Below are 14,315 nucleotides of genomic sequence, written 5' to 3'. Positions count from 1 at the left end.
GTGGTTCATTCTCCATCTCATTGTCTCTCTCTTTCTCTTACCATCACTTTCACTACAGGTTAGCAAAATCCTGCTATACGTAGATGATTTACTTATCAACGGCTCCAATTCTGCTACCATAGCAAAATTAAAGACCCAGCTTTGCTCTACTTTTGAGACAATATACCTTAGTTTGTTGTCTTTTTTTTTGGAGATGAAGGTAGTGAAATCTAGGGGAATCATTTTTATGTCACAACAAAAGTATGCTCTCCAGTTTTAGTGGACTACGGACCAAGACAAGGCATGTGGCCGTGCCTCTTGATTCTACTATCCATCTTTCTAAGGATACCCTAGGTATGTCCTTCCAACAAGCACACCTATAAATCTGTGGTAGAGAAGCTTCTTTGGTTGGTTCACACCAAGTCAAATTTAGCTTACTTAAGTTAGTTTGCTCAGTCAATATTTCACCACTACACCTAGGATGTCACATTAGATTGCATATCTTCGTGTTTTAAAGTGTACCTATTCTTATGGCCGAACTTATGGATTTGGTTTATGTTTACAAATACTAACTCTAACTAGGTAGGAGATCTTGACAATCGATGTTCCCATGGCGGATATCTCTTTAACTTGGGCACAGCACTCATCTCTTGGGCCGAGTTGTAAGTAGAAGAAGTAGCAACTTCTATGGTTGGCTAAGGCCAAGTGTTAGGATCTTTTTTATGGTACCATTGAAGGCTATCTACTTGACTAACGAGCTTATTGGCAGCATTACATTTTCCCTATGACTCTCCTACTATTCTACTGCAACAACTAGAGTGTCATTGTCCTTATGGATAGTCCGATCATTACACCATGGATGCCACATGCTGTGGTCCACTTCCACTTCACTAGACTGTAGGCTGGCTTGGACACCCACATGCTTAGAGTTTGTGCTTTCATCCAAAAACTTTGCAAATGTACTAACCAAGGCAATAAATTGATTGGTGTTGCAATATATTGCAATATATTCTACCCAAGATCGGTGCCCTCCTCTATTTCTTCAAATAAATAGGGAGAGGATACTTTCCTCCAGCTTTCCCTTCCAATTTGAGAGAGGGTGGCTTTCTTCTCTTGGTGGAGATTAGATGTTGTTTATATTTTTTTCTCAAACATTATTATCTATTGTACTTTGTATATTCATCCACATCATCAAGATGACATGATTGTAAAAGTGTGCCTAGACAAGTATACAATTCTCCTAGCAAGGGCATTGTCGCAGAGCATTTTGCATGAGCATGATTTTACTTGCATTGCCTCTTACATATCTCGAGTGCATTAGCATTCTATTCTATAAACATGCATCTGTGTATATTTATTCCTTTTCAATCTTTCTAATCTCCTCGATCTTTCTAAGTTGTTGGCTTTAGATGCACCATATTGACAACATTGCATATGGCAATCTGCAAGGCATCTCCCTTGCTTGCTTCACCTTGTTAGCTTGCTTTTCACACATCTTTTTTGACTCTCCATATACCCCCCATATATCTACTACACATTCCAATAGTCTCTTCCTCCATCATCAACATTTAGTAGTGGTAGGAACAATGTATTTCTTTTGTGAAAGCCTTCTTGGGTTTGGCTACTAGTCTCATATTCGTTACTTAATCAATCGTCGCCTTCCCTTTTTGCAACAATCATTATCAAACAGAAAAACCAAGCAAAAACAAACAAAACAAAGATTCATTGAGGTTTCATCTATCTTTGTAGAGCTTAGTAGACCACTGGGGGCACACGTACACCCTCTATCCGATGCCCTAACTAACCTCTCTAAGGTGATTACTTGGACTCTCTTGGTAAAATAACCATCACCTTTGTAGTCTTGGTAAGGCCATTGGGCAACCATCATGCATCCTTTATCCAACACCCTAGCTACTTTAGGACATAATACCTTGGGCCAAAACCATAACCACCAAAAACACTCAAATTTGGGTTGGCGTTTCTTTCTAGCTCAATTGTTAGACCTAAAAGGAAGTATTGAGCTAACATAAGCATTACATGCTGATTTAGCCACTTATACAACCCCAAAAATGATTAGCCAATCAAAACCATAAAATGATGCACTATTCAAGAGAGTTTTAAAACTGTTCACAGCAAGAAGTCCCAAAACTTTCTATAAAGACATGCTACCCTCCATTTAGTCTCTCATTTTTGCAAGTTTCAAGTCCTCCAACACATCCATGATTGTGGCAAACATCTTGTCCAAAGCTATCCATTGCTATCTACATCAGTCTAGCAATTGTTTCCAACCTCCACCCTATTGTTCTCTCACCTTTTAGTCATTGCCTTGCTAATACAACCACAAATTTGCTACATTTGCTACTTGACGATCTCTCTTCACAGTTGGTGACTACTTCTGGACTTCCTGAGTTGTTGGCAACCATCCAAACACTGTTGCCCTCCTATTTTAACTATCTGAAAAGACCGTATTAGTATTTGCAATTATAGTTTTCAACTATTTTCCAATTTTTCTCTCCTCTCAAGTACCTACATTTTGAATCTTCCTCTCACCTCACTACATGTCCGTGTTAGTCCTCTAGACACAAGTTCGAGGTACAATTTTCATTCATGCACAACATATTTGTTGCATGAGCATTGTACACAGAGTATTCAATCACTCATTCGGATTCCACTAAGTTCAGTCTTTCAGTTACCCTAACCCTAAGGGTATTCTTTTGAATTTAATATGTTTTATCGTACACTTTCATTTATGTTTTTGTGTTAGGATATTTCTTCACAAAGTGGTTGCTAGACACTCTCCAAGATGAAGAATGGATGGCCTACCTCCTCTATTCGTAAGGTGCATAATTTTCTTAAGTACTTGGTTAATTTAACTAGCAAACCTCTCCTATCTATTAAGTCAAGAGATGACTTCAAGGAACCCAACTCCAAGTGGTACTTAAAGGGTCAAACAGTCATGAAGTAAAATGGAGACTAGAGACACTTTCAAGACTTGGAGAAAGTGCCTTGAAGGGCATGGAGGTCTACTCTTTCAAGATTAATGTCTTGCCATGGAGAATTGTAGCTAACAAAATGGCTACAAGAGACCGTATATCTCAATTTGTGCAAACCTCTCCATTCTGTCTTCTACAAGAGAAAGGAAGAGAATATTGTGCATGTATTTTGGAACTGCTATGAAGTACAAACCTTGTGGCACAAGATTAAAAATCTATGGAGAAACTAAAGTTTTCAGCACAGTCCCATGGAAGGAAATCCTACTAGGAGACAATACTAGGAGATGATGGCAACCTCAACAAGGTTTCTGAGAAAGTTTGGGGGATTATTCTCTGCATCACATTCCTCAATATTTAAAGCCACATTTATAACATTTGATCATCTGAAGTCCCCCTTTTATCCCATTCTCTAGTCTTAGTAGTAATATTTTTTTAGAGATCTACCACATGTTAAAAAAAGATAGCTAAGGATGAAGATAATAAACCTATATCTGGACTTGTTTTGTCCCTGATATAACTGCTCAAACTCTACAGTGGTGATGTAGATATTTACCTTTTATCATAGTATAGCATCACGCATTAGCAACTCTTACTTGACTATGTGACTAAGGCTACGACTCTTACTAGACTTTGTGAAAGCCTTGAAAGTAAACTGCACATGATGTGTCGTTCTCTAGCCTCCTTACCAAAAAAAGTGGCTACCCTTGCTTGCTAGTGTCCATGCATTTCAGTGCACTATTGGTTCTATACCTCAAAATTTCCTGCCAGTTCAAGCTCAAGACACTAACCAGAGCATTATGGTCACACTCTGTACAGTTACGTGGTAGTGATTATATCTATTGTGCATTGCATTTAGTACACATCATACAAGAGCATGTGGTATTGGATCATTGTATGATCGATCTCCAGGGTAAGTAGACACTATACATAACATGACAGCTGGAGAATAGCGAAAGCTCAAATCACTAGTGCTAACTGATTTGCTGCATTGATAGCTCCTCTGCCAGATGTCCAATTAATGGAGCTTCTGTATCCAGCGAAATCTGCAACCCCTATTCTCTACTTCCTTTAGTACATTATAGGGTAGGAGATCCCTCAACTGTGGCAACAGCTTGACCTTTCGAAGTCCACAGCAAGCCAACAATGCTGCCTCAAAGCCAGAAACTGACACATTTTTCAGATGGACCAGCTTCATATTTTTCATGCGATGAAGTTTGGCAGTTTCTATAAGACCTTGATCTGTCACTGCAGTGTAAGATAGATTGACCTGCAAAACTTCAATAATCAGTAACTCTTCCCACCGGACAGGTAGGTGTACTAACTATAAACTCTTTCCCGCGACAAAAGCAAACAGGTATACTGATTATAGGAGCTCCATGCACACCTGTTGTAAATCTGTACAATGGTGCACTAACACTAGAACTCCAGTGTCATCAACAGACAAACACCGCTTGACATCAATCTCCACCAGGTGGATGCATCCTCTGCCAACAGCAGCCAGTCCAACAGAAGTTATAGATGCACACCCTCGTATCTCCAGGTTAAAGAGCTCTCGGCATTGTGCAATGCTTTGCAGAGCTTTATCTGTAATTTCTGTGCAATATGAAAGGTTCAAGATCTTCAACTTTGAGCATCTAGTTGCAATGGCTGCAACACCATCATCCCCAATTCCAGTAGACCTGAACAGTATAAAATAGTAGCATATTCTCAAACGCTACACAGCATATAAATCCCTCATCAAGAAAATTCAGTAAGCAGACTTTGTTCTCATAGGCTAATGGTTAATTTTAATAAACCTCAATCTACCAATCATGTTTGCCCATCATATAGAATTAGGATCATGCACAAAAAACAATACCTGTACACATCAAGCTCTTCAAGGTTGGGGCAGCCATGTGAAATGTGTTCCAACCCCTTGCTGGAAATTAGAAAACAGAACCCGGCCTTAAGAACTTTCAGACCTGGGCAGTTTGCTAATGACATCAGACCTGAAACAAGCACAAATGAACCATAATTAGTGTAAAGTTTACAAATGCACAAACAAGAAATGTACTCCATTTTGAAATAAAATCCCACCAGAATCATTCAAGTTGGTATCAGTCAAATCGAGCTCTTCTAGCTTAGGACAGGCATTCCCCAGACTAGAAAACCCAGCTTTTGAAATGCAACGGCATGACTCCATCTTTAGGCTGACCAATTCTGAGGCAGACATTGCAAGGGAAGACAAAGCAACAGTTGTCAGCTCCTGACAGCAAGTAAGATCCAGTTTCCGAAGCACTTGGCAGCCAGCAAGGGCAGCAGATAAGCCAGTATCTGTGACACCTCTGCATTTGCTCAGGCTCAATTCTTTCAATGCTTTGCAACCTCCTCCAAGCAATGACAAGTCAGCTGCACCAACATCACAGCCATCAAGCCTAATTGACTGTAGGCCTTCCAATTTCCGAATGCTCTGGATCAAAGCATCAGTTACCTGCAAATTTTGCAGACAAAGATTTTTAATTGAGGCACATGAATGCATAGTGTTGATGCAATATTATTGTTTGATGTGTGAAAAACTCTTACTGGAAGGGAGTAGGAGAGTGAGAGATGTTGCAGGGGAGCAAAGCCATCAGCAAGGCCTACCAGGCCACCATAACTAACACCTTGACATCTTGATACATCCAGCATCTGCAAAAACAAGGGGCTAATCAACATAGGGAGAGATGCTGTAGAGGGAAGAAGTCATCAGCAAGGCCACCATAGTAACCCTTTGACATCTCAATAATCCAATATCTGATCAAACAATGGGCTAATCACAATTGAACAATATGGGCCCATAAGCTCTTCATTCAGAAACAAGGCGCTAATCACCATAATCAACACTTACATCTCCATATATCTAGCATTTGCAAAGACAAGGGGCTTATCAACATTGAACAAGTATGCACCCATGAGCTCTCTATGCATCAAAGTGTCAAATGACGACACTAGGGAGCAAGGTAAGATGTGTCATGTGGATCCTTCACCCAGAAGTAGAACAATGAAACCACAAACTCATTCTTCATATGGTCAAACTGTTACATGTGCAAAGACAACTAACTACCTGTAATGTTTTGCAGCCATGTTTGAGGTGTGCCAAGCCTTCATCATCAATGCTGTAGCAAGCAACCAAGCTCAGAGATTCCAAGTGTTTGAGGTTCTTAACAGATGCCAAGCCAATGTTGCTGATCTGGATTCCATTTGAATAACAGCCTTGAATGAGGAAGAGACTTCAAATAAAACCAATAGGAAGCTAAGTAAACAGGAAAAAGGAAGGTTTTTGTATCTCAACACCTACCCATCAGAAAAAATCACATGACAAAATCTCAGTTAAGGTTTTTGTATCTCAACACCTACCCATCAGAAAAAATCACATGACAAAATCTCAGTTATGGAATTAAGACCAGAAGTTTTCAACATTTACCCATGTAGGAAAAGGAGCTCTTTCCTATGTTTTTCCCTATAATTTTCAACATCATTAGCTTCTCCACTCGAGGCACCACATACCTAGCTCCCAACCGCACTTAGCTAGGTATGTGGTCCCTCCCTCACAAAAGCTCATAATGTCAAAATTCACAATGTGGGAACCGTAGTGGGAATATGTCTAAAACTTCTTGTGTGATAAGTATTGACTGTGGGTTCAAGCATTTGATAGTAGCAGAGCCATTAAAATACCAGTGTTAAAGTTGCATGCGCTTCGTATCAACCTCTACTTGTATGTGTTAGGAATCAGGATTTGAAATGGCTTAGATTTTCCGAAGTGCTCATGCAAGATTGGGTGCTGCTGCACCTGCATGGATTCTCGAGGGCTATTTTCCTTTGTTTTTTCCCGTCTACAGTGTTCAACATCATGAGCTTCTGCTCGAGAGGCACTGCATACCTAGCTAGATGCAGCTGGGGCCAAGAGGCTGCCGGCCCTCCCTGGGTCCAACCTAGCGAGATATGTGATCCCTCCTTGCAGAATCTCATGACATTTTTTGTAATTACAATGTCAGAATTGTAGTGGGAATTGGTCTAAAACTTCTTGTGATAGCCTATTTGCAACCTGCACCGCTGTATCAATTATAAGGAAAAAAGGAGCACGCAGCGTATATCATCCTGAAACATATGGAAGCCGATGGTATTTACCTCTGTGTAAGACAGGTCCAGGCTCCGAAGCTCCTTGCAATTAGAACCGATAGCAATCGCGGTCCTGTCTGAAATCCCTGAACACCACCTCAAGTTCAAGTGTAGCAGCCTCCCGCAGCCTGATGTCAGGGCCACCATCCCGGCGTCTGTGATGGCCTCGCACTGGACAAGGTTCAGAGACCGCAGGCCATTCATCGCGGATAGCGCCACCATGCCCAGATCTGTCAATTGGCTACAGAAACTCAGATCGAGGGCGGTGAGGGAGCTGCATCTGCGGCTCAGAGAAGCAAGGCCCGCATCAGTGAAGGTCCAGACCTTGGACAGGTTCAGGGAGTGGAGGTAGGGGCTGGCATTCTGTGCGAGGTGCGCAAGGGCCGTATCACTGACGTAGGTGCAGGGGGAGAGGTTGAGATAGCGGATGTGGCTGTGCGAGGCGAGGAAGGAAGGGAGGAGGTGTGCACGGAGGAGGGTGAAGCTATGGCCGGAGGCGCGGATGTGGAGGAAGCGCTTGCAGACAAGGGACCAGCTGTTCCTGTCGCCGTAGGAGCGTAGCTTCTCGAAGACGCTGAGGAGGATGCGATCGTCGAGGAGGTCAAGGATGCTGCTGGGGGGGTAGGGGCAGCGGCGGGGGAGTTTGGGGCTTGGATCCATGGCGGGGGGCTGAAGCAGAGGAATGATGGAGCATGCAGGAAATGAGAGAGACAGACAGACACAGACACAGACACAGAGAGAGAGTCGCACAGATAATTGAAGATTAATTGAAGGTGGAGACTTATGCACTCAGCTGAGACAGTGCTGGCATCGGCCGGACTCCATGGATAGTGTTAATTGGTGAAGGCTGTGTCTCTTCTGATTCAGGAGAGAGCTTAAGGCACATACATCTGAGAGAGACAGACAGAGAGAGAGAGAGAGAGACTACTGCCTGTGATGAGAAGAAGCCTGTCTTAGTGACAACCCTCCCTTGTTGGCGCCATGATTTGCAGCGAACTGTGGCGCTTAACAATTTATTACCATTATTTTACTGCTATTGGCCGTTTATTAAAGCGGAGGATAGTTTTGTCACGCGTACGGACGTCCGTAACACGACAGGTAGCAATAGTACAGGCCCAGCCTCTCTCCCGGCCTGTTCACATGCCTAGTTAACTGCCACGAAACGTTCATCACCACCTCACCGTGTCTTTTTTTTCTTCTTTGATAGAATGTGCTAAAGGCTGAAAATATTTAGAAGCCTAGAAGGTATAGGATGACCAAACCTACAAGCATTGGCAACTAAACTAGCTGCCAAATTGGTTGCCAAGAGCCTAAATAGGGAAGAGCAATATTGGATAACTCTCTTACATGCCTCGTGCAAAAATTTCTAGATAGCAAGACGCCCCAAATGGAAAAACATAACCCCTCTCACGATTATTCCTAGTTTAGTGGAAATTAAAATCAAGCACTCCTCTAAATTAGCGAAAGGCATTTAGGAGGCATGGTTTAAGTATAAGAAGCTTCTTGCTCCTGCTCCACACCCGAATCTTACCTTACCTTGGGCCTAATTGATTCTATATGGTTCAACTTTTTCCACAACTCTATCTTGGGGGGAGTTTTGAATCAAGCCTACAAGCCATATAGGAAAGGTATCCAAGTACGGGGGGATCTTTGGGATACCAAATCTAAGGCATGGCTTACGGGAAAGCAACTTAAGAGTAAGTTTTACTTGAAGTAAGCTAAGGTGATACTAATCAAAAGTAGGACCAACCTAAGGGGCCCCCACTTGTCAGCTATCATCAACATCAACCTCCCCTTCAATGTTAGAGGGGTGTGCTTAGTGAGTGATAAACCTTTCCTTCCACTCTCTAACTTGTAGAAAGACTTAAATGTACTGCACTATGAGTTAAATGGTAGATAGCACATCAACTGGAACCCTCAACAGTGAATATACAGATTTGGTAATCTCAATGTTAGAGGGGTGTGCTTAGTGAGTGATAAACCTCTCCTCCCACTCTCTAACTTGTAGAAATACTTAAATGTAATGTACTATAAGTTAAAGGGTAGATGGCACATCAACTAGAACTCTCAACAGTGGATATACAGATTTGGTAATCTTTGGCTACCTATGATTCAATCCAAAATCTCATGTTTAATGTGGCTGATAACCCTTAAATCTCTATGGACTAATGAGAGGGCTCATAAAGCAAGAATAAGTAATGGGCTATGCCCCTGGGTAATTCACTATATGTATGCCCTCTATATCATCTGCATTCAAGGCCTATTTATAAATATCCTTATATGTGAATGTTTCTTTAATAAAACATAACCCTTTTCTATTCAATCTATAAGTAACCCTTTTATATGGGACCCTTCTATGTGTAAAACATGTGTAAAAATGGTATTTTAAAAATCCCTTATGTTGAACCCACATGATATATACAATATTTATGACTAACGTCCCTGGGGTTGTGCCCCAAATGTAACCAACAAGTAGAATATATTCCCCATCTTTTCTATAGTTGTCCCCATAATACTAATATTTTTTGCTTCTTGTAGGTCTTGATCATGCCATATCATCCATCTAAGATATCATGGAATGAGATTCTATTGGGGGAAATTTATGGCATACCCTCAGTAATATGGAATTGGTTGAGGGGTTTTTACCTTTGGAATATTTGTACTAGCAAAAATAAAATGATTTTTGAATATATAACTTTGGAACCTTTACATGGCTTTAAAGCTAATTTTTTTATGCAAGTTGAGAAAGATATGGACAAGATGTAGAAGTGTTATGAAGAATTTCAACCTAGTTCCAAAGTTGAAGAGATTACAGGTATACTAGTGGAAATGAAGAACAAGATCAACTAGGAGAAATAGAAATGTCTTTTTTTAGTAGATGCTGTTGTAAATGCTTGCAGTTAATCAGGATGCTTCCCTGTAGTACTGAAGCAAAGGCAAATCACTAAATAGCTATATATTAAAAATTTTCCTCTGTTAATACATTTCAAGCTTCCTTTTTAAAAAAGAAAATATTTGGAAGCAAATAGATAATTTATTATACCTTTAGGGATACAGTGCACACGGTTTGAAGTCACGCACCTATATAACTCAACTCACACCCAAACCACTATGTCATGACCCCATTGGCTTGAAAATCTTGCTAACAATCTTTAATTACTTTTAGTCCAACGTAGCTCCATACTAGCTTTAGCTCAAAATGACTTCCAACTTGCATGAAAGGATTTTACCCTACCACCATTCTAGGTTGATCTAGAAAGAATTGGCTAAGAAGCAATTACTTATGGGAAGTGTTGGCTAAGAAGCTATTACTTATGGAACATTTGGATTTGCATGAATGAGGCAAAGTTTGATGGCACATGCATCTCTTCTCACTTGCTAAATTCAATCATGTTTATAACCAATAACAAAATGCAATGCAAATTTAGGGGAGGAAAGGTGCTTAATCAACATCTATAAAAGCTCTTGGCAAAAGGAGAGCTATGGACCCTTAGGAAGAAAGAAATGCAAGGCAAAATACTCTCAAAGGTGGGGGGTGGAGTTGCACTCCTAGATATGTTAAAGTGTATGTCATAGGTTCAATAGAACTACTTTTTTAAATAGCTTTTGTACACATTTTCTACATATAGAAGGCTTCATTGTAAAGAATATTCACAAGTTGAATAGAAATAGGACATATTTTACTAACGAAAAATTCATAAAACATTGCATTTTTAAATAGGCCGTGAATGCACATGATATAAAGGGTATAGAAAGTTTACATATAATGACTAAATCCCCCATCCCCTCCCCTACCCTACCCTATCCCCTCCCCCCCCCCCCCTCAAAGCACGATTTTTCCTTAACAAAATGAGTTGTAGGTGACTAAGGAGCCCACTACTCATACTCATTAGGGGCTGTGGTACATATATGGGGATTGGTTTAAGTATCCCCCATGCCTACACATCTATTCATGTACATCACTTTAGAGGTGGTTGCACATATAAGACCCAATTTAGAGTGCCTATGAGGCCACCACACACATCGAGGGGGGGTTTATAAAAAGACAATGTGGATGCACTCTAAGTAGTCTCTTAAATGGAAATATAAAAGTGGCAACACTTTAAACCATAGGAAGATATTTCTACTTTGAAGCATGAGAAGTTTATGCTATTCCCATGTGGCAATTTTCAATATCGTGAGATTATAAATGAAACCAAACTACTAGGGATTTAGAATACGGGCAAAGACATGCTTCAATGCATGCACTTTGGCTAATACATTGTAAGAAAAGCAAAGCATAATGAGGGGTCTCCAATGTGTGGGACTACTCTTATAGACAACCTTTCGAATTAACTTGACTATTCCACTGTTAAAACTCTCAAGGAGGCCACCATTTTTCTCAATCAAATTTAGGTAATCAACCAAATCCTTAGAGCACTTTTCAATAGCTTGGAACACGTCAAGGGATAGCCTATCTAGCCTTACTGCTTTGCTATGCTTCATGGCATCTACCACTTGCTTAATCTCTTTCGCAAAGAAGGGTTCATCCAATTATAAGGCCACTTCAAGGGGCAGTCTTGTGGCCACTTCCTCAAAGAAGCTTGATAGTCTCTCCTCGTAGTAGTCATTATGGATAGCAAGCTTAGAACCAACTATAACATGCAAATGCCTTGTCAAAATCAAGGCAATCTCAACATCATTGATGCACTTGGTGCCTTGCTTGGCCAGACAAAAGGAATCATCTACTTCCTATGCTTCAACTTCATCGCATTAAGATAAGATTTGTTGGGGGTGTCACCCAATTATCCACAACCACACCAAAATTGAATTTGGGTAGCATGTGTATGTTGCTCTTCCTATTTCTGCACGAATGCTTCCACATCCAATTGCTTAATCTCTTCCAAAAAGAAGGGTTGATAAAATTGTAGGGCAATTTTAGAGGGCAATCTTATAGCCAATCCCTCAAAGAAGGTTGATAGTTTGTCCTCATAGTCATGAGGGATAGTAGGCTTAGAACCAACTATAGCATACATATGCTTGATGAAAATCAAGGCAATCTCAACATCATTGATGCACTTGGTGTCTTCCCTTTGGCTTGGATAAAAGAAATCATCTCCTTCCTACATGCTTCAGTTTCACTCCATCAAGATAATATTTGATGGGGGCATCACCTAGTAATTCATAGTCACCCCAAAGTTAATTTGGGTAGCCTACATATGCTTCTCTCCTTGTTTCTATAGGAATGCTTCCATATCTAGTATTAGCAGGTAAATGATCAAGTCCTCAAGTGAGGTGCTAGCATCCCTTAACTGGGCCTCCCTAAAGGCATACCCATATAGGTGGTGATTATGCCTCAAAGCTACTTGTTTTTATTTGGTAGCTTTAGCCACTCGGGTAATTTACATCCAAACAAAGCTTCCATTGAAAATCAGGGTTGATAGTATGTTCTCAAACCTTTCTCTAGGCAACTTTCAACAACTAAACAATTGGGCATCTTTGAGTGGTGGTGGCTGAATGGCAAGTTCAAAATAGAATACTGTGCCATGTGCCATATTTTGCTTGCATATAGTAGCTCACTTACCAAAGCTCATACATTAGCAAAGCTCCCAAATTTATAATAAAACCATTATAAACAAGTTATTCCAATTATGTGATGTTTTCTAGGCATGATCAATTTATAAAAAGACCATTATGAATAATCACCTTGCTATAGGTATGGCGTCACAATCAAGTATTGAATGTTGAAGGACGGTGTTCCACTAGCTCATCATTCCCACCAAAAGTACATGAACATATGTAAGTTCCAAAAATTGGCCTTTGCTTGGTTAGCTCCTTATGAGAACTTTGTGATTGTTGACCTGAAGTGTGAAACAATTGCAACTTTGCAAAGTGAGCTAAGTATCCTCCAAAAGAGGGATGTAATGTTGACTTGTGGTAGTAAATGTGATATGGAGAAGCTTCATATGTGTGGCTCACTTTCCAATTAATGTGATCATGCTTTTAGCCTTGTCTACACTACTTTATATCCTATTTCAACAATGTTTGCGGGTGCAATCCATGTAAAGGCTTATATGTGTGGATGTCTACATGGTCGATTTTCACACCAAAATCGTCTTTAGTGCAATTTTTCCTAAGAAAAAATTTGAAATTTTGATTGAATGCCAAGTGTTGGATGAAAAAGTGGCTACTTTTTTGACGTTTTATCCATAAAACAAGATAATGCCACATTTTTGGCCTAGAAATCGGCCACATTATAGCATGTTCTTTCCATATTCTTATTCATTTGGGCTTGATTTTGGAGCTTTGATAAGGGATGTGTGCCAACTTGCTGAAATAACTAAAAGGTTTATAAAATTCAAGGTTTTAAACCTTCTTCTTTGAATGTTGAGGGGGTTTTATTTGAAAATTTTACAATTCGTTTTAAAATTGAAGATTTTAAACCACCTTCTTTTAAAGGTTGAGGGTGTTTTTTTTGGGGGAACGTACAATTAGTTTCACATTAAACTTCTGTACTATATCAACACTGAAATTTCAAACGTGGTGTATTGCTGTCTTACTAACTATAAATTTTGTAATGGAAGCCTTATTCGTTGGACTTTGAAGTTTGGAGGTTGAATATTTGTGGAAATTTTAGAATTTGTGGAGGTTGTATACGGGCGGAGCTCGGCTTTTGGCAAGCATTCGGGGGCGGGCCCCGCGAAAGTCGGCGGGATGCGATTTCGTACCTGGACAGGTACCACCTTCGCGTACATATAATCAATCGGAATGACATAAAAAGTCTCTCTAGACTCTAATAACACCTAATGTCTATCGAATATATTATTAATACGTGTACACCCCGTCATCCTTGTTGTCAGTGGTCCCGGGCCTTTGCGGCGGCAGCCGGGGAAGGCTGAAGGTGGCACGCGAGGAGGGTCGATCCGGGACAGCACGCCAGCCGGGCAGGTGCCACGTACCGCCAAGTACTTCCTCGCAATACGAACGTCCCACTCCAGGGTCCCATCCGCCAGTTGGATTTCTACCGGTTGGATTTCGAACTTTCGGCTCCACCCCATGCCGCGCTCTAAGAGAACTTTCCCACGCCCCACCTCCCCACTGTTTAAAATCTTTTTGTTTGCGTGTGTGCCCATGTGCGTGGGCGCGAACCGCTACAAGAAAACTCTCAAAACCCTAGAACCTAAAACATTACATTCAAAAAAAAATATTTAGATTATATGAAAATCG

The 14,315-nt window shown here is 40.6% G+C and overlaps 1 protein-coding gene across 1 annotated transcript; it reads right to left on the bottom strand.

Moving 5' to 3' along the window:
• Window positions 1-3,382: 3,382 nt before the first annotated feature.
• On the bottom strand, window positions 3,383-8,082 carry LOC148024809 (F-box/LRR-repeat protein 3-like). The gene is made up of 7 exons (XM_087694453.1): window positions 7,119-8,082; window positions 6,055-6,180; window positions 5,535-5,639; window positions 5,049-5,442; window positions 4,831-4,960; window positions 4,357-4,651; window positions 3,383-4,239 (listed from the first exon to the last, which is right to left on the bottom strand). Exons 1-7 carry the CDS (start codon window positions 7,767-7,769, stop codon window positions 3,988-3,990), a joined length of 1,953 nt encoding a protein of 650 aa, XP_087550579.1. The 5' UTR covers window positions 7,770-8,082; the 3' UTR covers window positions 3,383-3,987.
• Between the last annotated feature and the right edge of the window lie 6,233 nt (window positions 8,083-14,315).

This window comes from Lygodium microphyllum, chromosome 15, assembly GCF_053477565.2.
Source record: "Lygodium microphyllum isolate KBCC chromosome 15, Lygodium_microphyllum_v1.1.10, whole genome shotgun sequence".
Classification (NCBI taxonomy): domain Eukaryota; kingdom Viridiplantae; phylum Streptophyta; class Polypodiopsida; order Schizaeales; family Lygodiaceae; genus Lygodium; species Lygodium microphyllum.
The sequence above is the reverse complement of the archived record's forward strand: the minus strand, read 5'-3'. Positions and strand labels throughout refer to the sequence as shown.

What these genes read in the sequence shown, in the direction of transcription:
- LOC148024809 (XM_087694453.1), bottom strand. Translation starts at nt 7,769, where the DNA reads ATGGATCCAAGCCCCAAACTCCCCCGCCGCTGCCCCTACCCCCCCAGC. An exon ending in CACTCTCCTACTCCCTTCCA is followed by an intron (nt 5,443 to 5,534) that starts GTAAGAGTTTTT and finishes CAAAATTTGCAG; the next exon opens with GTAACTGATGCTTTGATCCA. An exon ending in ATTGTACAGATTTACAACAG is followed by an intron (nt 4,240 to 4,356) that starts GTGTGCATGGAG and finishes GAAGTTTTGCAG; the next exon opens with GTCAATCTATCTTACACTGC.